The sequence below is a fragment of the Cupressus sempervirens genome, chromosome 6 (assembly GCF_028749045.1).
Source record: "Cupressus sempervirens isolate cs-2001-9-10 chromosome 6, ASM2874904v1, whole genome shotgun sequence".
NCBI classification, from domain to species: Eukaryota; Viridiplantae; Streptophyta; class Pinopsida; order Cupressales; family Cupressaceae; genus Cupressus; species Cupressus sempervirens.
The window spans coordinates 243219705-243246761 of NC_143123.1; the positions used below are offsets into that span (position 1 = coordinate 243219705).

The following is a 27057-nucleotide window of genomic DNA, read 5'->3' on the forward strand; positions in this document are numbered from 1 at the left end:
TAGTAGGCTAGTTTAGTTTTCAGCTTTCTGAGAAGTGCACGAGCACATTCATTTCTCTGAAATAACAAAGTTTTGATATTTTGTCCAGTTATAGAAGGTTACAGTTCTTGAAATTTCATTTGCTAGGCTACTAATCTGTTTATACTTAGCAGACAAGTATTTCCGCAAGTTGCCAAAAATTTTGACCTTTTGTCACCATTTCCTTTTGGTTAACTTTTTAAGAGCGGTCTGGCTTCGGTATCAATTTTGGCATTGGTTTTGGTGTGGGTGAAATGTTTTTGTCTCACTGAAAGGTTGTAATGATGGGGCATTGCCTATCGGTTTCTGCATGGAATGTTGATGAGACATACATTTTGTCCCACCAAATTTGAGGTCTATTGCTAGAGATGATGAGGATCACCAATTGACATGCTATGTTTGTCGGTTGGCTCTCTAGACAACATAGAAATGATAGACAACCAAGCATTTATTATGTAGCTACTTCCCACAACTTTTTGGTCCAGGCAGTGCCATTAATACTTTCTTGGTTAGTTTGTTTAGTCAATCAATTCTTATTTATTGGTTGCAAAGGCCCTTGTGCTCTTTCTACGCTAAGGACGGAATGTTGTGTGTTGCAAGCGATGACGTATGAGTCATTTCTTCTGTTTGCAGGGGCATTCATTTTGCCTCTTCTTGTCACTTCTGAAGGTCAACTTGTACACAGATTAGATTTGGTCTAGTTGGTTCGTCCTTCTATAACTCAACTGGAGAGGGGTTTGAACTTCAAGTTTAATTAGAGTTATGCCCAAAATCCTTAAAAGGCAAGTTTTTCTTTTCTTTTGGGTTCTCCTACGTTTGTTGTGGCTATGCCTTGCACTTATTAATTTGCCATTACCTAATATCAATGAAAGTCCCAATTTTACCTCTTTTTGCAATCTGATATCTAGTATATCTTGCTTGCCCAGTGTCGGTTGTTTCTCTTTTGTCTGTCAAATTGGTATGTTATGTCTAATGTTCGCTTGGATGCCACAGAGTGAGTTTCTGTCCTTGTTGTATCTCATTAGTTTTGACCTGCATGTGAACCTTGTAAGGTTGATTAGAGTGAATTTAAGTGTAATTGGGTGCTTAATGGGTGTTTTGTGCAGTCACCGACAGGGAGAAACCATGATATTGCCATTAGGATTCAACTGTGTAGTTTTTTTGAGTCAAACTCATTGACCCATGTTTCATGAGTACTGTTTCACACTAATTTTGTCTCTCATGAGAATAAATGAAACACTTAGCACTCATTGGATCTAGGTGATGCTCACAGAGGTGAAGTACTAGGACTTCCCGGGGGGTCATCCATCATAGTACTACTCCAGCTTGAGCGCGCTTAACTACGAAGTTTCCTCCATGGTTAAACCCACTTTGTTTGCAACCCCATTCGCATCACCTAGGGAGAAACCATTGTTACAATTCGGTGCATCACCCCCTTACCTTTCTGCATTCCTGCTCCCTTTTCCCTCAAGGCAGTAGTTTTAAGGGCAACCTGATTGTAGAGGAAGCTGACCTTCTCTGGAGACCCAACCTCTCTTGTTAAGTCCCACACTTGGAGGTCATTTCCATGTTTCACGAGGTTGTTTAGGTTGCTAATTATTACCTAAGCATGGGTGCAGGCTTCTGTGTTGACAATTGTTTATCTCACCAACACTAGACCTGGCCCACCTATGCTGCTAGCTGCATTTCTTGCTTCATGACAACCCCTAAGGCTGAACATTGGGTTGCTGGAAAGCGTGTGCTGCGATATGTGAAGGGCACTCCTGATTTTGGCATTCTGTATAGTAGAAGTCAAGATCCTTAGCTCATTGGTTATACAAACTTAGATTGCAGAGTTTTTGTTGATAATCAGAAATCTACTTCTGGGTATCTTTTCAGTTTGGGCACAGGTGCAGTCATGTGGACGGGCAAGAAACAATAGGCAGTATCACTCTCCTCTACCGTAGCTGAATATAGAGGAACAGTGAAGACAGCTTGTGACACAGTTTGGCTTAGTCGGATACAAACTTGCATATGCCTAAAGCAGGACCTACTCCCTTGCTCTGTGGTAATCAGGGAGTTCTGAAGTTAGCCTATGCTTCCGTGAGCTGACAAAGCATGTTGACCTTCATCCATGATGTTGTTGTATGTATGCATTGAGGACAACACTGCAGACATCCTCACCAAGTTTGTCAAGTTCAGGGGCAACTTGGTGTAGTTGATAGAGTGACCATCAAAGGGGGTATTAGAATTATTTTGGCATCCTAGGTTCTTACTATATTTAGTTCGTTCTTCTAGAACCTTATTTAATGGTCGTTTAGGCTTTCTTATTAGTTCTCTTCATCAGTTCTAATTTTTAGATGTTGTCTTTATTTAAACTATTTTACTTTTTGGTGTATGCTATCATTAGCGTCTGTAAAACTCTATTTAATTCTGCGTTTGTAATCTAATAATTCATTCTGTTTTAATAATTTCAGTACTGGTTCCATAGCAATGTTTTGGATGATTGCATTTTTTGATTAGTTTATTAAACTATTTCATAGCAAAATAGTAAGAATGTAATACAATGTATATTATTATATTCTTATGCTACCAAATGCCAGAAAATATTGGACTCCCTGGTTTCTGACTCATTCCGAATCAAATTTGGGTATGTAATGCCTGTGGAATTGGGTGGGACACATTTTTGGGTGTTGGATTTGTTTGAAGTCATCAATGATTATATCTGGGTGATTTCAGGTTCGACTGTGTTTGTCCATGGTTATTCAAAATATCCAACAATGGACAAAAAATTCAATGCATTTTGCGTGACTATAAACATTTACTTGAAACCCTAAATGGTGATTGCTTAACATTTTAGTGCTTTTTGTTTGATCCACAGCCAATAGAACATGAGTTGCAGCAAACCTAACGTTTTCTGCATACACTTGTAAAGCATTTTTTATTTTCTTAACATTTTCTTTCAGTGAACACTGTTTTCTGCATACACTTTTAAATCTTTTTCTATTTTTATCCTTTTTTTCCAACATTTTTCTTTTCAGCAAACCCTGTTTTCTGCATACACTCATAAATCATTTTTTAATCTTTTCTTTGAACAGTCTGTTCAACTGATCTGATTGTAAAATAATCAGGGTAATTTTTTTTTTTGCTGTCTGTCTACTTCTCATCTTGTGCTGCTCTGTAGAAGTGCTGTGTTGCCCTCTTTTATAGCACTTAATGTCCATGCTGCCTCAAATGAGCAGATGAGGAACTTGTGAGTCGTGACCATGCTCTTTTGTATTAAATGAGGCTGCAGTCAGGAGCCTGCCAAAAGCTCATTGCAGCTATGTTGAGATTGATCAAATTGTTACAAAATAGGCCTTTCCTAAAGTATATACAGCTGTATGACTAGGAAAATGAGAGTGCAGTGTGACTTTATTTTATACATATATGTATGTATGTATGTGTATATATGTGCGTGTGTGTAATCATTACAGTTCTGTAAAAGTAAAGTGAAATTATAATTTAAAAATAATGTACATGTAATGCCTCCTTAATTTGTGCTATAATCACTATTCGAACAAATTAGGGTTATGGTTAGATCGTACCAAGTAAATATTCCTTTAAATAATGTGATCCTGATTTGAGTTCTGCAATCATAACACTAGCAACACACACACACACATTCAATTGTTTGGGTTAGATAAATCTCATTAATTGAAATATCCCAAACTGGATATTTACTCGATTTTTTCTCAAGATATATTCAGAACTAAACATATGTAGAAGTATTACAAAATACAATAAAAACTAGTAGAAACTCAAACTGATATTTATCCAACTTCTTCTTGAATATAATATTCAAAATTTAAACATAGACAGCTATAATATGATACAGCAATAAAACCAGAAGATTCTCCATAGGATAATAACCCGTTCTTTTCAAAATAATATTCAAGATTTGAGCATATGAAAATGCATTACAAACTAGTAATATAAAAACTAGTGAACTCTTATACAATTCCTTAAAACACGTTATTGCATTATACAACAGCAATACAATAACCAGCACTAAGAATCCAATCTTAAACATAGTTTAACAATCAGATTGGAACACTACGAGAAGAACCTGTAAGCACATACAAAACACTTGAAGTGATGTCTCCTTGGACAATGGGTTTGCATCCACTGTCTATTGGCATGAGGGGTTACGTCCTCACACTGATTGAAAGTTGAAGCTTTCCAAATACTCTCGCAAGAGGAAAACTGAAATTTAAATCATAAATCAAACATACCTAAGAATGAGCCTCTTTCCCTTTTTAATACACAAACTGAGACTCTTCGACTCCCCTCTGGCTTTTGTCTTATTCTCGTGTGACTCTTCAACTTCCCTCTGGCTTTTCGTCGTATTCCTCCTTGACCTTTAGCACCCCCCTTATAATATTAAATTGCCCCATTTTATTCCATCTCTCATAGATAAATTTTAATATTATAAGGGTATCTCTGAAAATCCTCTAATGTCCCACAAAGGGACATTACAAATCTCCCCTCCTCATAATTGCTTGTCCTCAAGCAATTAATACCAGGATCCCATATAAATCTGTAAGTAGCTTTGTAGCCCGATCTGCAACAAGTCCTGCCATATTGCGAAGCAAGTTGTCAAACTGCAATCCATCCATCAACCAAATCCCTGGATCTCATGTTAAACCAAGTAATGTCACTGCACCTGAGGGCTGTAAAACTTTGAATGTCATCGTATCTGATAGTGCCTGAATTTTATAAATTGGGGTCTCCGTTTAGATAATTTCTTTTCATTCTCTTTCATTATCAATTTTATCCTTTTATGCCCTGCATAGGATTAGATTGAATGATCATCACACATCACCAATTGATGAAGCATAATGATGTCAAAGATTCATATATTGTCTTATGATTGAAAAGGTTATATACTTAGAATAAAAGATAGGGAGTGCATCTTACACTTCCATATAAAAGGTAGAAAAGAGGCAGGAAAGCATGAGAGACTCAGCTGCCCACAAATATTAGTATTCACAGACACACAATTCTATAATTGGACATGTACTACTAGGAAATCCTAGTTTAATACAGCAATCTCTGGAACAAGCAAAGAAAGTGTGAATGATGAAAAATATCAGATGGGAGAACTTCCAGACATTGAAATTGCATACAAGGGTGTTATAATTGCTCTATTAGTTCTAATTGAGAAAGAAAATGTGTTTTTCATGCTTTTCCTTGTTATTCTATGTATTCACTACATCCTAATGATCTGTACAAAGGAGAGCACGAATAGAATGATAGAGATAGACAATCCCGATCAAACCTTAACATAGTGACAAGTTAGAACAACATGAATATCAATAGTGATGGAGGAAAGAGCCACCTCTTAGATTTTATTGAAAGTGAACTTTTGAAAGCATCAAGAGCAAATTTAGTAGAAGAAGTGATGGTTTCATACCGTAAGTCAAAGATGATTACTAAAAATGTTCTAAAGCCATCGATAACATTCTTGAAAGCCCGATAAAAGGATAGATGTTGTGTATGGCAAACTTGAGGGTAGTGAGTTCCAAACATACATTCGTCTTTGCACTTTCAAAGAAAATAATTACAACCACGAGGAAGGATATGATTGAATTTTGACATATCATCATCCATGTGCCGGCAAAATAAGTTTGGAAACAATGCAACATATAAATACAGTATGGAGTCAAATGTATTTTCTTCTGAATACACCACAATACCCTTTTATGGACAATAAAAACGAGGCAAATATTTATTTAATAACATGGTTAGCTCGTAAGTAAAAGCACTGAAAACTATATTGAGGAGTAGAAATCAATTGTCGTGATTGGAGGAATGGGGAGTTTGGCTTCAGGTAATGAAAGCAATCTGTAGTGCATATTAAATAGCGGACGGCACAGTGAAAAGCAACATCTTGAAATTGTCGATAATGTTGAGAGATTCAGGAATTGATGTCCCTGTCTTTGCTGGGCCGCAAATATTCCAGAGCTTGTTAACGTAGAAAGTCTAAACATACTAGTTTCACTTGGATTCGAGCAGGAGGATGGAAGTGGCATCAATAATCCCTCATAACATTTCTTCGTCCGCCCATTTTCTATTCAAAGACAAAATAAAATATTATACACCAAATATCTTTATCACAAATTATTAGTAGTTAGCAATTTACATTAAGGATTAAGATTAGAATTTACGGGTCAGTCACTTGTTATGAAGAGACATTTTTTATGATAAGTCATATCTTATAATATTTAAGATATAAATATGGGTTGAGTTATGATAGAAGAACATACGAACATTCATTTAGATATTCATAAGAAGTATTTATATTATTTTGTATGGAGGGATAAGGGCTATATTATGACTTTGTAATACAAATTTTATTATTTTATTTTAATAATGAAATGAAATGTTTTTTGTTTATTATTAAAGGTGTGGAGATTTAAATTGCAGGCGAATCGTCCTTTGTAATTATTTTTTGGAATTCTGTATACAATTTATATATCAGATAAGTGGACAAGGTCATTTAGCATTTAAATTTAATCATCACAGATACTGTGAAATATTTAAATGTTTCTGTATCTGTGTCCAGTTTGTCTCCCAGAAGAGTTAAAATTCAATTTGGACTAATTTAAAGATTATGTAATAATTGATCTGTTGCATCTTGCTTTTATAATTGTTGGCAGTAAAGTGTGTAAAACATTATGAAGTTGTATGTGAAAATTCATTGAAGTTGACTCTATTGCCCGGATGAGCAGAGGCACTAGTCTTTTTATTATTGAAGTCAGAAAATCTGTAATATTCCTTCTACAAGCATAAGATTCATTATTGACAAACATCATACAATTCTTTCAGTTATTTCAAAAACTTAATATTCAGTTTCAGTGAGATCGAGTTCAAGGGATTTGCCAACCGAAAAACTCCAGAAGTTTAAATTCGCTATAGAAAAGCCTTGAACCAGGCAATCAGCGTTTGAGGTGAAGGATTACCTGCTTGGGTGTAGCAGAGCCTGAAGTGCGGGGGAATCGAGAAGTATTCCCATTCATTGGTCAGAACTGATTGAGAAGTCCTATCGGAGAAGTGACAGGCTCTTGGATTTCCAATCTGCGGTTTTGGGAACCAACAATATCAAATCTCAAACTGAGTATAACTGTGATCCAACTCTCAACAAGCCATAGATACATACAACCAACACCTGGATCCCAAACATTGATGGCATAACCAGATGATATGATGAGATAAAAATATATCCAGAAGCTATGTATACCCCAGTAGGTGGTGATGATCCATCCTAAATAGATGATGTAGGAAACGAGCTACCCAAAAGCTAAAATCAACACCAAGGTCGCATAAAAGATAATACTGCCATCATCACTCTGAAGAATCCCTAAATACATTAGGGTCATGAGAAAGAATGAAGCTGAAAGAAGCATTCCCTATGATCAACACATAACTCTCCTCAATCCTCCACTAGGACTTGTTTAACTACTGAAATAAGAAATCCATCCAACCTGTATATAAGTTAGAACTCAGAACCATGTAAAGGCTGAACGAAAGAGGGGCAACAATAGTCACTTCACCTCACCAATCCTGTGACCAAGGTTCGCTTTTAAGAACTGTAGCTTGATCCGAATCTCTGAAGTCAAGGTTATCCTCTTCCTAGAAATCAAGAGGAACTCTCTCCTCTACCTCAAAAAGTGGTTTATCGGAAATCCAAACATCTACCTCAAACAAAGGGTTGTCTATAAGCTGAATGTGATCTGAAGTTTTGGAACTTGGTCGCTTGGGGCAACTATCCAAATCATACATCTACTGAATGCTATCAAGATCATCAATTACCTCTAGGAAAAATTCCTACCTCTCTTTATCCTTATGTTCCCTAAAATGATTTGTGCTCCGAATTTGATTTTCCACTTCCTGAAGAGAAAACTGAGTATTAACCAATGCCTCACGAACATACTTAAGCTCCTTGTTGAGCTCCTTAATCTCATTCCTTTCTTTATTCAATTGGTTGATATAGGATCCAACAACCTTAAGAGTATAATCCTTGACGGAAAGCAAACATAAGTAATCTGATTTCATAGATTCAAGGGCTATTTTGACCACCTGTAGATCAGCAACAAGCCAATCTCCTTTCTCTTCCCTTTGTGCCATCTGTAGAGATCCTCAACCATCTTGTGAGTGTTCTCATAATGTACCAAAGATGTCACAACTCTATCTTCATTAATCTTTAACTATTTCTTTAAGGTATGCATTTCATGATTGTCATTTTGAAGTGGTTCATTGTTTTGCAGTGTCATCTTGGTATGTTCCTCTAATTTTATGTCATGGGCATAAGAAATACATGGTTCATCATACAAAGATTCCAATCTGCTATTACCTTGTGTGCTACCGACCTCATCAACTTGCTTGTCAAAGCTAGCCTCCAAATCACCAACTTAGAAACTTGTACCTTGAGTAACATCTTCTATGTGATCGCGAGAAGGCTGCAAATCAATGGTAGTTGACTGATTTTCTTTTTCAAGACCCTTTATTCGATGATTTTGGTCTGCCGGAAATTCGTCATACCCACCTTTGCATTGGTCTTTCGCAAGGAGATCCTGAACCAATTCCAAATACTTTCTTTTTTCCATATCAGTCTTATTTTGCTGCTCTAGATGAAAATCTACGTAATCACTGAATAGTAAATCATTATGAATTCGGGTAAGAAGTTTTTGATACTCCTTGTAAATGTCGCATATTTCTATTCTTATATCTGCTGATTGTGGCACCCCCAGTGCATAATTTTCAGCTCTTTCTATATCTCTTTTTTTGTCTTCGTGTTTCGGACTGCACCATCTATTTTCATCAAATCCTATGCTATCATCTCCAACCTTCTTTACATTAGTATCACTTCCTGGCGACAAACTTCTTGTATTTATACGTCTCTTGGAATAATTGTGAAGTTTTGCTTTTCCCCATGGCAATCAGATGTAAGTCTGCATAAGCTTAGTTTTTTGGGACTTGCTTGGGCTAGTGTGCGTAGTTGGTCTGAGCTTTGAATCTTTGTCAACTGGCACTCCCCTCCTTTCTGGAGAGCATGTTTGGATTCTCCTATGTCCACTTACTGCAGTATGAGCCCATCTTGAATGTCTTCTTTGCAATGGCATAGTATCAGATTGGTGCAACATTTTTTTGTCACTAACATCTCCCCCATTTTCTGAGGTGTAGTCTACAATTGAGCCTTCTTCTGCCTTCCTTGTAATGGAAACGACTGATTCCTTAGAAAGATGCAACCCTCGGACAACCTTTTGTACTGTAGCTCTCATTTGTAAATCATATCCTTCTATACCAGTAGAAACAACTTGACCTACAACCTTCTGGAACAAAAGACCACAGATGTCTTCATGAGCAACATCAACTACTTCCTGTGGGATGCAGAGCACTACTCTCAAGTATAGTAATGCAGCCACATCTTCCTCACTAAATCACCATCCGCAACACATTGCTGAAGTTTTTGCCTATATACATCTTCACGCACTTCACTGGCTTTTTGTAGGTCAAAATATAGGTTATCACAGAGGCATTGAAGAAAAACTACTTTGCTAGGTGCAACCTCCAAATCACCTCCACTCATAACCTGAGAAAGCCTTCTCCAAATGTATTCTTTAATTGGTTCAGTGCTACAAACTTTTCATCCTCGATATGTCCAATAGATAATGCTTCAGTTAGATATGCTCTATACAGCTGCTTCAGCTCATCCATCTTGTGATCATGATCATACTCACCACCTATCACAGAAACAGGTCCAATCCTAGGAGAAAAGTGTTCCTTGTTTGCATGTTGAGACAAGGTTGTGAGAGTGATTGTATGCCAAAATTTTATCAAGCTCCTCAATCACACTTGTTGATGATCCCTTGTAATTTCGATCGGACTCCTTGCCTTGGTCTAACCATCATCCACGATTCGACTATCACTTTTTTGATGTGTATTTAACTCTATTACTGGCAGGGGGAAATCGCAAACCCGCAAAACCCACATACAACAACCTGTTTAAGACACTTGACACGTTCAAGGATGAGCAATTTATTGGAGTGTGAGTATCTTGGTAGTGTTCCTTTGCACGAGATTTTGAAATACTGACTCCACAAACAGTGCAACGCTCCAAATTTCGTATATAGTGAGCAGGGTGAAAATAAGAAACAAATAATGGATAAATACCCAACTATAGTAACAACAGTCTATAGGTAACGCTCTTTCTGATAGAGCCTCGGTATCAGGAGTCTGGAGAATGTTGCAACGCTTGTAGGGAGTAACTCCAACAATCTGCTAGCTATGCCTTGTATCATTCATTCCATTGATAAAACAACAATCTTCCATCATATGTGGCAATCTGGCACTCAACAAAGATCACCCGAAAGATTCTTGTTTTAATTTTGGCGTTACACTCTTGTGCATGAACTCCAACTATAAACAAAACGTCCTGCTATACAAAGAACTCTCGACGCCATGTTTCCTTCCTACCGTTGGCTAATTTGTCGAAGATTCTAGTGAAGACGAAATGCTATTATATGAAACTTTAGAAGAGCACTTATTATGTCTGGTTATCATTTGCAAAAAAATCTTCACCGCACAACATTGAGATATTATCCCAATTGAATATTTGACATGCTCGGGTGAGTCTTTCTTCCAGATATGAAGACTAAGCCAACTACAGTTCCACTTTGATTGTATTATTATATTCATGAGGGTGCACGACACTTGTAAAATCACGTCTTAATTAAGCTGCTCCAAGTAAATATTTTCGGCTACTAGGATAAATTTCCTCTCGTAAACAATTGATGAAAACACTCAATAATATATCCACGATAAGCCTTCGTTTTACTAGGCCAATATTTTGCATATTAGTCGCTCTAATAATAATTTCTTCAAATATGAAATTATGCCAAAGGAGCAAGGCTCAAAAGAGAAGATAAAGCGCCAGTATTGTAAAAACATGGACCGGAATATTCACTATGATGCCAATGGTGCCATTCATGTCAACCAGTGGCTCCTTCAAAGCCACAATTTAGTCCAATACTGTGACCTTCTTTCTTAAGTTCTATAAATGAAGAACTCTTCAATATTCTTAACTTTTGCATGGAAGTAATCCCTATCATAAGGATTGCTTGGAATGGAAATGAAATAGCTAGGCATCGACCATCTATTTTCATACATATATCAGTCCATTCCTGAGAGGAACTTCGAAGGAAAAGGATCCTTCTGAGAGCTTCCTCCATTTCAAATCACGTGAAGCTAATGATCTTGACTCAATAACTGTATTACCATTGCTACATGCAAATATTTTATTTTGGATTTCTGTTGCTAATATCACAACATCTGTCCCACCTGTAATGTTCTGAGAACAATATTCAAATATAATTTCTCAAACAAGGACCAAACTAATTGTTTAGAAGGTACTTAATTCAACTTCTTACAAATTTGCCTGTTGATGAAGCTTTACCAAACTCGCAGATTTTGTAATTATTTCTAAAACCTCATAGGTTGCAGAATACAAAGCGAATACCACTAAAATATCCCAAACCGGATATTTACTCTATTTTTCCTCAAAATATATTCAAAACTAAACATATGCAGAAGTATTACAAAATACAATAAAAACCAGTAGAAACTCCAACAAATATTTATAATTTATCCAACTTCTTCTTGAATATAATATTCAAAACTCAAACATAGGCAACTGTAATACGATACGAGAATAAAACTAGAAGATTCTCCACAAGATAATAACCCGTTCTTTCGAAAATAATATTTAGGATTTGAGCATATGAAAATGCATTACAAACCAGTAATATAAAAACCTATGTTCCCTGGGGATGCATACCCGACCTAAAACCCCCTGTTTCGGGGACGGGGATGTCCCAGGGACGGGGGGACGGGTATGGGACGTCCCCCAACCGTTCCCAAATTCCCTTTTTTTGAAGGGGACGTCCCCGAAACTTGGGGACAGGGGGGGGGACAAAAGGGGGACGGCTAGTCGTCCTCGGTACGGAAAGGGGACGTCTAGCCGTCCCCCAACTATACCGGGTATGGCCGGCCGTCCCCCTTTTTTGCAAGCTCAAAATATAAAAAAAAATTTGTTGTCTTTTTTGGTCGGCCAGTGGGCCCCACTCCTCAAAAAACCCCAAAATGTATATAACTCAACACATTTAAATTGTTTTAACCATTCTTTGGTTTTCATTTTATGTTGCAGCCGGCTGAAATTTTCATTTTGCAAGTAGAGGAGGTAATAGTTTTGCTTCCAAGAGCTTGACCAAGGGTTTGATTTTCTATTTTGTCCACCAAGTATAAAACTCTTTGTGCTTTCATCTATCATTTTTTTAATAAATTTGTAGCTTGCAAAGTCTGATTTTTTTAAATTTTTTCATTGTTTCAGCTCATATATCTATTCGATTGCATTTTTAAACACAATGAGCAGCAGTGGGAGTACAAGTAGTAGTAGTGAAGAAGAAAATGTAGAGGTTGATGTTGTTAGTAGTGACACTAGGCAAAAATCCAATCCTAAAGCTGATTTGTTTAAATGCCCTTCCGACGTTAGGAAGAATTTTGCAAAGGGTCCTTTCAATAGGAAAAAACCTCTTCTCCAATATGTCACACCTAGGCCAAAAGATAAAAAGAATTCGGGAGGGACTAGGGTGTGGGATTGTCATGTTTGTCTTGATGATTTTAGGGGTAGCTATACAAGAGTGAAGTCACATTTTTTAGATGTTACATGCCAAGGAGTCAAAGCTTGTCCTAACCTAACCGATGAACAAAAATTAGAATGTCAAAGATTGGACTTAGAGGCTGAAATGGAGGGGCAAAATTTGACAGTGACATCACCATCCATTCTCTCACAATCATCTAGGCATATTTCATCCGCCATTGGTACTAGTGGTAGCCCTAGTGGGTCTAGAGGGAAGAGAAAGATAAGTAGTAGTGAGAAGGGCTCGGTGGAAAGTATGTTTAATGCACAGGCAAAGGAGAAGTGTGAGCATTGGTAGATTCTTTGTTGCTAATGGTATCCCATATAATGCAGCCCGTTCCACTTATTATAAACAAATGGTGAAAGATATTATGAGCATGAATTCCTCATTTGTGCCCCCTGGTGAGCATAAGCTACGAACCACTATCCTAGATGAAGAGTACTCAAAGGTTGCTTTATTATTTGAGGATATGAGACGCACTTGGGTTAGGACAGGCTGCTTTATTGTGATGGATGGGTGGACCGATGTTAGACATCGGCCACTCATCAATATCATTGTCACATCCCCTGCTGGCTCTTATTTTTTGAGAGCCATAGATTGCTCAGGAAAGAAGAAGGATGCAGATTTTCAGTTCACCATTTTGCGAAATGCCATAGAGGAGATTGGGCCCTCTAATGTTGTACAGGTTATCACAGATTCTGCACCTGTGTGCAAATCAGCAGGTTTGATTATAGAGGGTGCTTATAGGCACATATTTTGGACCCCTTGTTGTGTTCATTCCTTGAACAATGCATTCAAGGACATAGGGAAGATTGAATGGGTGAAGCAAGCGGTGCTAGAAGCTAGAGAAGTGCAAATGTTTATTTGCAACCACCACACTTCACTTGCTCTATTCAGGTCCTCCTCTAAGAAGGAGTTCCTCAAACCAGCCGAGACAAGGTATGCCAATTATAATTATAGTTTACTTTTAGTTTGTTTTAACTTTAAGTTATTTAAAAAAATTATTTATAAGTTCACTTACATGTGATGCTTTTTGTTTTAAATTTTAATCATTAATGTTTAAGTTTAAATTTTAAATTTTAAATTGTTGCTATAGGTATTGCACATATTTCATCTTGATGGAGAGGATGATTGAGGTGTATGAGGCCCTTCAATTGATGGTGGTGAATCCAGAGTGGGGACGATGGTCCCATTCTAAGTCCACTGAAGGAAAAGCGGTGAGGCAAAGGATCCTTGATGAGAGTTGGTGGTCCATAATGAAGTAAGTTGTTGGTTTTTAAATTTACTATTAGTCTTTTGCTTGCTGATTTTCCTACTAATAATTTTAAAATTCTTAAAATTCTAATTCTGATTTTATTTTTTGTTGGCATTTTGATCTTGCAGATACATTTGCTCTGTCATAGCACCCATTGTTGATATCATTAGATATGCTGATACTGATGCTCCTAGTTTAGGAGAGATCTATGAGACTATTGACAGCATGTTGGGTAAGATGAAGAGAATTGTTGCGGCAAAGGATCCTACATTGGGCTTTTATGAGGAGCATATTAGGCCTATTGTGACGCGGAGGTGGAACATAATGAATACCCCGCTTCATATGGTAGCATTTGCTCTAAATCCCAAATGGTATGCACAGTTGGGTGGAAGGGGCCTCCCATGTGATGATCCTGAGGTTTTGGATGGCTTCACAAAAGCAATTGATAAGATGTATTCAGCTCAAGATGCCTCTACTCTTTGTGCACAGTTCCTTGACTTCACCAACCTTCGTGGCCCAAACTTGGGTAAGCCACAAGCAAGGTTGGATAGAGTTGTTTTGGCACAGAGGGATCCTATTGGATGGTGGACTTGGCATGGGAGAGATACACCTGAGTTAAAGATACTTGCCGGTCGCCTCCTTTCACAGGTTGCTAGTTCTTCAATTGTAGAGAGGAACTGGTCCACATATTCATATATCCACTCTATCAAGAGGAATAGACTTACCTCTAAAAGAGCGGAGAAGCTAGTGACAGTGCATCATGCTCTTCGACTTGCCGATCGCCAGACTCTAGAGTATAGGCAGACACCAGCTTTGCAATGGGATGTTGAGCCTGAGGATGTGGCCCAAATAGATGAGGATGACATAGCACCAGGACTGGTTGGGGTTCCATTAGATGAGACTATGCTTCCTGTGGAGGATGACAGTGAGGAGGATTCTGATTTTGATGCCATGGATTAATAGAGGCAGAATAGGAGCAGCAGTCTGCTTCATTTTCTATGTTTTGCTTTTTATGTTGAACATGAACATGATTATGATACATTGATTATATGATACTTATTACTTTATGGCAGCCTATAGCTTTGGGCATATTTTGATTTTGATTTTCAGATTTATGATTTATCATGCTTATCATTATGAGTCTTATGATATTGACAATGGTTAATAACTTAATGTTCATTGTTCAGTGTTCTTTGATATTGTATTGATATGCATTTTGAGAATTGGATACTAAAATACTAAATAGTAAAATACTAAAATCGGATATTATTTCATAGATGGCATTCAAATGTTGTATGTTATGGTTCTATAATGTTTAAATGACATGCTTTGTGCTTAGTTTCATATGAATGACATGTATATTTACAAATTTCAATGTATATACTATATTTTAAAATTTTTCTATATATATAGCCGTCCCCGTCCCCCCCCCGTCCCCAAAATCGCCAAAAAAATTTGCCGTCTTGGAAACCCGTCCCGCTGTCCCCCGCCGTCCCCGTACCGGAAACTTGGGGGAACATAGATAAAAACCAATAAACTCTTATACAACTCTTTAAAACACATTATTGCATTATACAACAGTAAATACAATAACCAACACTAAGAATCCAATCTTAAACACAGTTTAACAGTCAGTTTGGAACATAAAGAGAAGAATTTGTAAGTGCACGTGAAACACCTTAAGTGATGTCTCCTTGGACAATGGGTTTGCATCCACTATCTGTCGGCACGAGGGGCTACGTCCTCACATTGATTGAAAGCTGAAGCTTTCCAAATACTCTCGCAAGAGAGAAACTGAAATCTAAATCATAAATCAAGCATACCCAAGAATGAGCCTCTTTCCCTTTTTAATACACAAACTGAGACTCTTTGACTCCCCACTGGCTCTCGTCTTATTCCCCCTTGACTCTTCAACTTCCCTTTGGCTTTTCGTTTTATTCATCCTTGACCTTTAGTGCCGCCTTCCCCCCCCTTATAATATTAAATTGCTCCATTTTATTCCAGCTCTCATAGATACATTTTAATATTATAAGGGTATATCTGAATGTCCTCTAATGTCCCAAAAAGGGACATTACGTTAATATCATATAGTATCAATAATATCATGCAAGCATATTAGAGATTGGAGGAAGAAATATGATAGGTCCTCCCAAAGCCATTTCTTCACTAAGCCCAAGTGTGGATGTCTGCTAGAGCCCTCTTTGTTTTCTTAATGGTTTGTTTGTTTCCACTTTTCCTATCAATGTCTCATCCTCCTAAGGACACATGCCATCTTGTGGAGTTGGGTGGAGGTCATGGGGGGTTTCTCGGTCCTATGTAAGTTCCCTCTTGTCCCTAGGAGCTAGTTTATGGTCAACTCTAGGATGGCCTCCTTACATGACCCTCTTATACACTCCTCTTACACCCCAAGCCCTTCCTACAAGATGGGTTTCAGTCAGACATATCCTGTATTCTATCATGAACATTCGTGAAATATTATCTATTGTTCATAAGACATGTCTATATATATACCACAGTTGTTTTCAAGAAGGAAAAATGCTGTGTAAGTGTAGATCTGCTATAATTTTAATCTGTTGATATGAAGATAGATTCTTTGGGTGTGCATGCCAATCAACCTTTATGAATTGATCCTAGAACTTTGTGCATTTGTGCTGACAGCTTTTGAAACCTTAGTGATTGTACCCATCACTCCTTTGAGGAGAGGTGATTCTTGAGAGGAGACATACCACTTTCTTAATTGCAATTTTTTCTTTCTTTCTTCTTGATTGCACCCCTTTACAATTATTAACAACTTATTATTGTTTACTATTGTCTTGATTGCTATTATGCTTGAGCACTCTTTACAGATCTCTGCCTCTATAACCTGGTCGTTTTTGTATTTTCTGTTTATTACTTGTTATCCTTTCACTGGTGATAAAACATTACTGTAATTTTATATCAATATTTAATATGTGTAATTTTGTAAAAACATAATTTAAAAAAATATAAAACATAGTATATAATCATTTATTTTAAGTTAATTTTAAGAGTAATAATAATTTTAGACATGACTCCTGTCTTTAGGTTCCATACATCATTTTAATTTCTTTTTCCCATAACAGCGCATTATACCCATATTTCTCTGCTTTTACCTGATACCAAGTCAGCAACTTTCATCTGATTCAGCATCTTTCAATTCAAGTTAAATGATTGTATTATCCTGCCATGAAAATGTGTTTTTGCTTTCACTTTTCCTGTGTGTAATTTTTGGCAAACAGTTGTCTTTCCAAAATTTCCACAGTCAGACACATATATCTCTGAAAACCCAAATTGTTGTTTATGTATTGTTTCAGATTTGTAGGTTCAATTTGTTGCTTATAACAATATTAAGGAAAATATACAGCTAAGTCTGGAGCTCAATACCAAGTAACAATTACAAGAAATTCACTGGTAACTGACTCTATATTTCAGATTAATTCATTACTCCAGCATGCATGAAGAGAAATAAGAATGCTTCTCCTGATAAGAATATAGTTTCAGACATAACAGAAGGAAGTACAAATATGCTGACCTGGATATATGATACTGCCGAGATAATGTGTGTTACTGAATTCTTACCAGCAAATTCACTAGGAACTGATTCTATCGCTTGCCTTCGTTGCTATACTCAACACTGCAGTGTTCACTTCAGAAAACAGTCTTTGGCAAGAATGGGTTAATACCAGCATACCTGACCACATCTCAACTGTTTCCCGCAGTTATAAATGATTCAGTCTCCAATTGAATTTAGGCAATGAATGGTACTTAGTGCCCATTCAAGGGACACCACGAATTGTTACTTGGAGTAGATACAAAACACTGGAGAGCAAGATCAAAGGTTACATTTGATTCAAACACTAATGTCACCAGTATAAATACCTCTGCTTTGGCATATACAAGCAATCTCTATGATAGGGATATACTCAAGCCTTCATCAGCATTATTCCCGTGGTTTCCCTAACTTCTTAGCTGCATACATATTGGCACTGTGTTGGTAATATTGAAGCCAGTCATTACCAGCTGAAGACATCAGAAGGCCCGTATTAAGGAAAACCCATGCCAAATATTCACAGCATTAACATTGTCTGTATAAATGTATTCACGGCAAATGTTTCCCTGCGAACCTTATTTATATTTGATTATAAGGGTTTATATCTTATATTTGCCAGCAGATATGGCAAGGCCTCAAATATTAAATAAATTGCTAGCCCAGAATGAATTGAGCTCCTCACCAAATTTTAATTAATCCATGTCTCCAAGTAAGTTGCTTCCAGAAAAAAAATTGTTTGCACATTAATAATACACAAGTTAAATTGGATAGATGCTGGCATAATAATTGAGCTAAATACTTTGGGAAAGACTTTTTAGCTAAACATATATCAAACCCAGCCTTTGCAAAAGAGTCACAATATTAATCAATTCTCTTTTGATAACGGTTCCCACAAATCATTTGACCAGAATGCACAAAAATACCAACAATAGAAGTATAATATAAAGAATAATTGATCTTTATTTTCTCAAACCAGACATAATACAAAATACCTCCAAATATCTTGTTTTCTGTAAATTTGATTCCAAAAGAGCTTCACACATTTACACCAGTGTAGACTCTGTTGAATTTACATGGTATCATACCTTAGGAAAACCAGGTTTCCATCCGGCTCTTCTATCAAACTCTTCTTGTGTCCAGAAATTCTTGTTAATGTCAAAAGCATCAACAATTTTGTCAAATACAATAAAATATCTGAACCTCCTCTGAATAAGCCTCTCCTTGAAGTTTTATAGCATTCATCAGGAAACTCTTGGTTTTCCATCAGCTTGTCTCTTGGCATTCCATTTCTTTGTCCTTTAAAGTGACTTTTATTTTATAATTGTGGCTGGCATAAAAAGTCACTTTAATTGCTCTATTAAATAGTTAAATTAAGCCATCATTGTGTTTCGACAGCTTGAATTTTTAATTATTCAATTAATTTTCAGATGTCCCATAAAGGGACATTACAAGGATATCAGCAGCATGAATTTTTCTTCAACTGTTAGAAGATATCTATCCACAGCTGGTTAAAATTCATAAGATAATGAAAAACGGCATCATGAACTTCCCTGTGGTCTTTGAAGACCTTAATTTAGGTCATATCCATAGCCATCCAAGTTTTAGAAAGCAAAAAGTAAATCATTTTGTGCTGTGCTGGATAGAAAATACAGTTATTTTGCCTTCTTTTGCCTTGAAATAACACAAAGAAAGCATTTTTGCTCTACTTTAGTTAACTTTTCAATATTCTAAGTGATTTGTTTATACATTTGGTCTGCCAAGGCAATTGCGATTCTGAGAAATGTTGCTATGATCCAAATATTTCTGGATTCTTTGAATTCATCATTATGCATCTCACACAATATTTAAAGTTGTTTTGTGTGACCTGCTGCTTACTGTTTTTTATTTTCTGGTTGCCTTAAGAATAAATATTGTCTGGTATGGAGGTATCAGATGAGGATGCTTTCTTCCAAATGTTTTATAAAAATTCTGATCACATTTGATCATCATTTAGGTATCATGCATTGAATAGTCAAACAAAGATTCACAGGTGCTTTTATGCGGGTGCTTGATTGATGCCACAATTTCATTGTAAAATAGCATTGACCATATAGTAATACTCTGTATTAGTCATAGTGATTTCTTTGTGCTAAAGCTGGTGACATTCTGGTGTATGTTCCACATAGGCAGCGGGGGAAAAGGATTTCAAACCAAACCGTATGGTGGTGGTTGCAAATTGTGTTGAGGCTTTTGTGAGAGAATTTTTTGACCAGAATCCACTTAGTCATCTGGGTATTATTATAATAAGAAATGGAATTTCGCATCGCTTAACGGATCTCAGTGGCAGCCCAGAATCACATATAAAGGCGTTGGCCAATAATCTGGAGTGTTCAGGCGATTCCTCTCTACAGAATGCTTTGGATCTTGCTCATGGTTACCTGGCCCAAATTCCATCTTATGGTCATCGGGAAGTTCTGGTCTTGTACTCTGCCCTAAGTACTTGTGATCCTGGGGATGTTATGGACACTATAAGGAAATGCAAGGATGCAAAAATGCGTTGCTCAGTAGTTGGATTGTCTGCAGAGATCTATATATGTAAACATCTCTGTGAAGAGACAGGAGGAATCTATTCTGTTGCATTAGATGAGGTGAGCTTAATTGTTTAGTAACTTTAGAAGAGCAAATTTATTGGATTCTGTGCTTATTTTTTTCTGTCTTCATTATGCTATATTTCAGTCACATTTCAAGGACCTTTTGCTTGAACATGCCCCTCCACCACCAGCTATAGCAGAGTTTGCAGTTGCCAGCCTTGTTAAGATGGGTTTTCCTCAGAGAGGTGCAGAAGGGGTTATTTCTATTTGTGCTTGTCATAAAGAAGTGAAGGTAGGTGGAGGATATACATGTCCTAGATGCAAAGCACGTGCCTGTGAACTTCCAACTGAATGTCATATCTGTGGTTTGACTCTTGTATCTTCTCCCCACTTAGCAAGATCATACCATCATCTTTTTCCAGTTACGCCTTTTGAAGAAGTAATTGGTAGGGCAGACCCAAAACAGAGGCTTCCAAGGACATGCTTTGGTTGCCAACAGTTTCTTCCAAATCCAGGTGAGCTGTTTGACAGGTTAATTGATTTGTTGCTGACAATTGTAAGCCATTTCTGTTAATATTTGGTGTTGATTATTTCACTATTTAAGCTTTTTCTTTTATCATTTTTATTTAGTGGCCAGTAAAAATAAGGAAGAAATTGGGAATTTGCAGTGTAATTCATATGCTTTTCAACTTAGATGGCAACCATAAGTGGCTTTATGCATCCCATTACCGTCATTTGCCTAATTTCTAGCCTTAAATACAAGCTTTTCCGCAATTAGCAATTTTAGGCTGTGACAGACCAACTCTGATAAAATACAAAGCATTAAATAAATGTTCAGTTGATACAAATGCATTGAATGATGTGTTCCATTGCTGCAAGTAGCCTGATTTCTAGCCTTAAATATATGCCTTTTCACTATTGGCAATTTTAGGCTGTGATTTACCAACTGTGATAAATTACAAATGCATTGAAAATATGTTCAGTAGATGCAAACACATTGAATGAGCATAGTAAAACCACAGCACTGTGAAGCCTAAATTGATGCACACTGATGTCATAAGCTGGGTATCTATATATAGTACTAAAGGCTAAAACCATAAATGAGTAAATTCGTAGTCGAATGTAGTATGAAGATTGTTTTGAAATTATGCATTGTAATCCCAATAAATCATCATATAACCTGATACACTGTGAAAACATTATTCATACAAAACTTTACAGTTGTTTTAAGTTTCAAATTTTATTATGATGATGCTTAGTAGATGCATTTGGTATGCTTTTTCCCATGTCTTAGTTTCTGACAAATTCACTTGGGTTTTTGATCTGGTCTCTTCTCTTGGGGTATGCCATTCCCAATACTTATCCTATTTGAACTCTGTCAGATTTCTTCGAATTTGATTCTGGGGCTCTGTTAGGAAGTTCCTCATATTATATCCCAAAGATTGTTTCTACCCTCTTATAGCACTTTGTAACTCATCTAGTATGAGGCCTTGGAAGTCCAAATCAACAACTAATCTCTGAATACATGTGCCCATGCCAACTTGAACCTTTGCATCTGTCTAAAAGTATTGAAGAAGTAAATCTTGAGATTCAAGTAGTAGGTAGTAGCATAAATATGTTGGCGAGTTGTTAGTTCAACCTATGATTAATTATGTTCCATATGGGTTTATATTTGGTCTCATTTGACTAATACACGTGTTGAATGACCTCTTTGGCCCTATCAATGGCTTCATACAGATTCCCCATGGGGATTTTATGCCCATCCACCATTTAGCTAAGTTGTCGATTTGGGTTTAGGGACGGATGTGGGTTTGTGGAATTTTTTCCCCATTTGGGCTTGTGGGTGGGTTTGTGAGTATATATATATATGTATATGCATTATATATACAAAAAAAAAGAGAAACATGCATAATTGTAAAGCTAAGTCATTTCATACTATGAATATATGTTGCTTGATCATAGATCAATGCCAAATGTCAAAGATAAACGTTAAATACTCGCTCATTAATCTATATTCATGCTTGTAAAGAAAATCATATATTGATTGAATTACTAAATTGCAAAATAAAGTTTTAAAACATAGACTAGTTCATCAGATTATAAAGTTAGAAACATAATGATAAATGACAAATGTTTAATAGTTTATCAATGATCAATTATCATTGTATCAAATGCCCTTCAAGGGTCAAATGGGTCATCAAAAAATGAGGGATCAATGACTTCATCCCCGACTGCAACTATATCTAGATCCTCATTATTGGAACCCAAACCAATTCCAATAGCCCTAGATGCTGCCATATCCTCCTCTTCCTCTTCAACATCTAGCAAGGTAGTTCTAGCTAGACTTTGGGCGGTCATATCCAAGTCAACAGACTCAGGTAGTACATCCGACAACTTTTCTGGCCCCTTGTATTTTGGATATTTGCCTATTGTGAATATATACCAAGTCCTTTGCTTTCTTGGAACTCAACCGGTTATGCTTCATTGAGTGGATAAAGGAGTATGTACTCCAATTCTGCTCAACAGCAAAAGAGCATGCAACTTAGAGCGGCAACCAACAAAAAAAAATAAAAATAGAAATTGTAAATTGTAATACAATAGGAATTTAAGAGTGCTAATTCTACAAGCTAAGTGGCCATTAAAAAGGTTTTAAAAAAAGTAAAAAACTTACACGTGACAAGATCTTAATGGTAAAAGGTTAGAGGTACATATAATCTTGCCCATGTAAGTACCACCATCCAATGGCATCCATTCTACTTTGGTTATTGATTGCATTAGGGTGTGCATTTGTTTCTTGAGGTGAACTCTACAAACTCTCTCCTGACATTTGATGCCACCTCAGGATTGCTAAAGAGCTTGCTCAATGTCTTCTTATACCCACTAGCAACCTCAGGATCTCCATATGGTGGTATTCTACTAGGAATAGCAAGTATCTCATTGGTATAATACCTAGGAGAAAGTGCATATGCCAGGTGTAAAGGTCTAGTCATCTTGTTCTAGTGATGTAGAGCAATTACCTCCACCTTTTTGTACAAGGTGTCCTTAGGATCTTGCTCTCCTATGAATAACCTGGGATGTCAACTGATGTATATGTAAGTTACCTTGATGTAATGTTACAATTAAAAATCAAAATTTCTCAATAAAGAAGGATAAAATATTGTATAAAAATTTAAACTTGCTGTTTTCCCTCGCTAGCATGGAGTCTATGGCATCATATATGGCCCCCAAATAAGGCTCATCAGTGTCGGCAAACCGAAGCATACACTCGATGGGCTCGGTGAATTCTAATACATAATCCACCCTATGCACCAATTATCTTCCAAGATCATTGCCCTTACCTTTTGAGCCCTTGTTGTATTGGATTGCTTCCATCCACTCCATTGGTTGCTAATAACCATTTGGGACAATGCATATTTCACCCTCACAAGTTGTCTAAGGACGATTATGTGAAGCAAACCTTGTTTCAGAAACCTATTACCATGTTAATTGTTAGTTAATAACACATTTCAAATATGTAAAGAACACAAAAATGTTTAAAATTTTTCTTCAATAATTCCAAGAGGGAGAAAGTTCTAAAAATCGCCTATGACATATGGTGGTTTGTCACAAACATTTGGATCTCCCCAACATCTTCATACACCTTTTTCACTCATTCAATTTGGGTGCCAATTGCTTTCACTCCAAGTTTAATGAGTGGACAATGAATGGTGTTCAAAAGATATGATCATATTGTGCTTCTACCAAAGCACCCGCAACCCTACAAACTTTAGCATTGTTCGTTATTACTTGGACAACATTGTCAACTCCCACAAACTCTATGGACTCGATGAGAATTAAGGCAATAAAATTTGTATCCTTTTCTTGCCCATCACAATCAACCGCCTTCAAAAACATTGCCCCCTTGGGGGAGACATCAATCACAATTATTAATGGACAGTTTTTGCAATCTTATCATCCATCAGAGACAATACTCACCCCTGTTTGATCCAAGAATCTCTAATTGGTTTGAGGAGGGTTTCTACATTCTTTCTCTCACAATGGTGGTTCTCAACTTTTCATATCTAGGGCCAAGGCGCTTCATTTATTGCTTCCACCATCTCTCTCCAATAAGGTGATTTCACTAGATTGAATGGAAGAGCATTCGTAAAGAGGCAACGCCCAACCTCTATGTCAACAATTTCTCTCAGTTCATTTTGAAATGCCCTATGTAATGGGCCACTCTTGCGGCTGGTGGATTGGGGTGCTTCTACTTCTTCATCTGTAGAAGGGCTAGGTAGGAAGGGATGTTGTCTAGTGGTTGTTTGAGAGGGTAGTGTTGGTGGTTTGTGGTTTGTTCTTTTTTGTTTCTCCCTCGACACTAATCTATCAACATCTTGTTCTTTTAACATGGCTTCTATTTGAGCTAGCGACAACCCCTTCTTATCTCCATCTAGGCCTTCACACATAGTAATCCCTTTACCCCTAGGGCCTATTAAATGATGTTTAACTCGGTAATCGGAGCTTCTATATTGGGTTTTGTGAAAATTGCATTTCCATATATACCCCCCCTCTTCAACACATTGTTCAATTTTTGTCGTATACTTGCATAGAGGAGAGCTTTTATCAATTTTAAATCTTTGGGATCCTTCCCCACCCACTCTACTTTGACTACTTATTCTTGCAATCTATTACAAAAATAAAAATAAAATATTTCAAAACTTGTACAAAAACTTGATAAATTTTATAACAATAAAAAAACTTCAAACATACTATCAAAGAAGCAAAAGGAAGGATCAAATGTATACCTAGAACACTCAACACTCATTATTGGAAGGATTTGAGATTCCACAAAGAATCTCTACAACCTTCTCCTCAAACTTGCAAAATGGGCACACCAATGAGAGCAAAATGAGAAAGCAAATGAGAGATTAGATGAGTGAAATGTTTTTTATTAGGCTCCTTTTAGGGTTTCAAAAAAAACTAATAAAACTGCATACTTTTAAGTGTTTTTTTCATTTTATTGGCCCCATTGTTGTGGGTCTGTGCAGTTCCTTCCTGGATCCGTATTGGTGTGGATTGCGATGGACCCACAATCCGAAATCTAGACCTTGGTTGGACCCGCAGCAAACCTAGGCTCGAATCCGGACCTGTGCGAATCCAGACCCAGATCTGGCCTCCAAGGTCCGAACTCAATAATGCATCCATTTAGTAAATTTGCAATAGCGCATTCAAAGTGTTGCATTTGAGATCTTTGAAGTACATGTGGTACAAGTTATTTGATGTCAAATGGCATTAGGGTGTGGTGCAACAGGGTCGAAATGTGTTGTTGAGCAAAAAGCTCAATGCAGGCATTGCTTAAATTGGGTACATAAGATTTACCACGTTTAATTCACAGTGCAGATATGGGTACAAACAATTTTCTGACTTCAATTGGTTTTGTGGTTCTTGAGGTTGGATTAGATTATGGGTTAATCATTTGTAGGATTGGGCCATTTCTGTAATTTGAGATCCCCAACCAATTGAGGTCCCATATGTGCATGTGATACTAAGACCTATAGAGAAATGTATGTGTGATCACAGTCTGGCAAATGTGAGTCATTTTAGTGAGGGATGCTTGGCACATGGTAGAGGAAATTTGGCTTGGAGCGGCAAAGCAATTGACAGTTTTTACCAGGAATAGTGTAATGATGAACTCCAATGTATACTTAAAGCTAAAGATGGCACTTTTTGAAAACATGGATATGTTAGATTGTTGCCAAAGTGAATCTGTATCATGATCAACTATTTGGTGATTGCTAATATATATGTTAGTAAAACTTAGAAATGAGTTTGAAACCGAGAGATATTTATCTAGAAACGTGGAAAGACATGTAGTAGTCTTTTATTTTGAAGGTTGGGCTTTGGTTAGCTTGTAATATGCTCATTTTTTGTGAAGACTACAGACACAGGAGGCCACAATGTCTTATATAATGCCTTCTTTTTTCAGCTTCAAAGTAAGATTTCTTGGTGTATCTCAAAAATAGGAACATCTCCGATGTGCTCCCCATGTTTTGTCCAGGCTCTCTTCACTGCAACCATGTTGTTAATGGCATCCGCTGCTAATTGCAACCTGCCCTCGTGGTGTTTGTGTTTGCTCTCGCGTGCTTCTTTGTGGTTGCTTTTTGCCCTGGTCGCTTTCGATAGTGCTCGCTGTGTCCTTCCCTTCCATGTTGTCTTCCCCACACGTCTTCCCTTCTGCACCTCCCGCTGCGTCGCCTCTCTCTGTGTCAGCCCTTCTCCTTCTCCCTCTCCGTTGGTGGCTTTCTCTGACCCCGCGTGCTGTCGCTTCCTTCTGGTCCTTGCTTCTCTATGTGCTCAACTTCCATTCCATTTCGTTTTCCTACGTTGGGCCATTGCCTTTTCCCTCCCGTGCTTTCTCTCTCTTTCTTTGTTTGACTTGTTGACGGGTGTCTCTTGGCCCAAGGTTGCTCTCTGCTTGCTCTCTCTGCTGATCCACAAGTCTAGGATTCCTGTTTTCCTCAGCAGACTTTGATTTTTCTATGACTAGACCCATCCAACCTCTGCAAGTTCTTAGTATTATCTTGCTTAGACGATGGTTGGACTCCTTGATGGTGAAGCCAACTCTGAACCTATTTTGTTAATGCCATCTTCCCCTATTACCTACCAAAGGATGATGGACCAGATCGCTAAGCCAGAAAGCAACAATCTGAACCTGCGTGATATTGTGTTTTCCTTCTCTGCCACAATGACTTATCTGAAGAAACAACTGGATTGTAGAACGCAACAAGAATTAGACTTACCAGATAAACTTAACACAGTCATTTTGGATATCGTTGACCTCAAAATCCAAGTGAACAATATTAGGCTTCTTGTGTTTGATATCCTTACCCTGAAGGAGAAACAATCTGCACTTGATAAAAAACAATGCTCCTTATAGAATGAAATAGA

At 37.2% G+C, this 27057-nt stretch overlaps 2 protein-coding genes across 2 annotated transcripts in view; both read left to right on the forward strand.

The window, feature by feature from the left end:
• Positions 1-27057, forward strand: part of GTF2H2 (general transcription factor II H2) — a 78244-nt gene that overhangs the window by 22378 nt on the left and 28809 nt on the right. Inside the window, exons 2-3 of the mRNA XM_089787634.1 lie at positions 19726-20187; positions 20276-20645. Of these exons, the coding sequence (XP_089643760.1) occupies positions 19726-20187; positions 20276-20645 (832 nt within the window). The remainder of the gene's footprint in view (positions 1-19725; positions 20188-20275; positions 20646-27057) is intronic.
• Positions 12596-15112, forward strand: LOC149552158 (uncharacterized). The gene is made up of 3 exons (XM_089787633.1): positions 12596-13676; positions 13834-13998; positions 14121-15112. Exons 1-3 carry the CDS (start codon positions 13000-13002, stop codon positions 14950-14952), a joined length of 1674 nt encoding a protein of 557 aa, XP_089643759.1. The 5' UTR covers positions 12596-12999; the 3' UTR covers positions 14953-15112.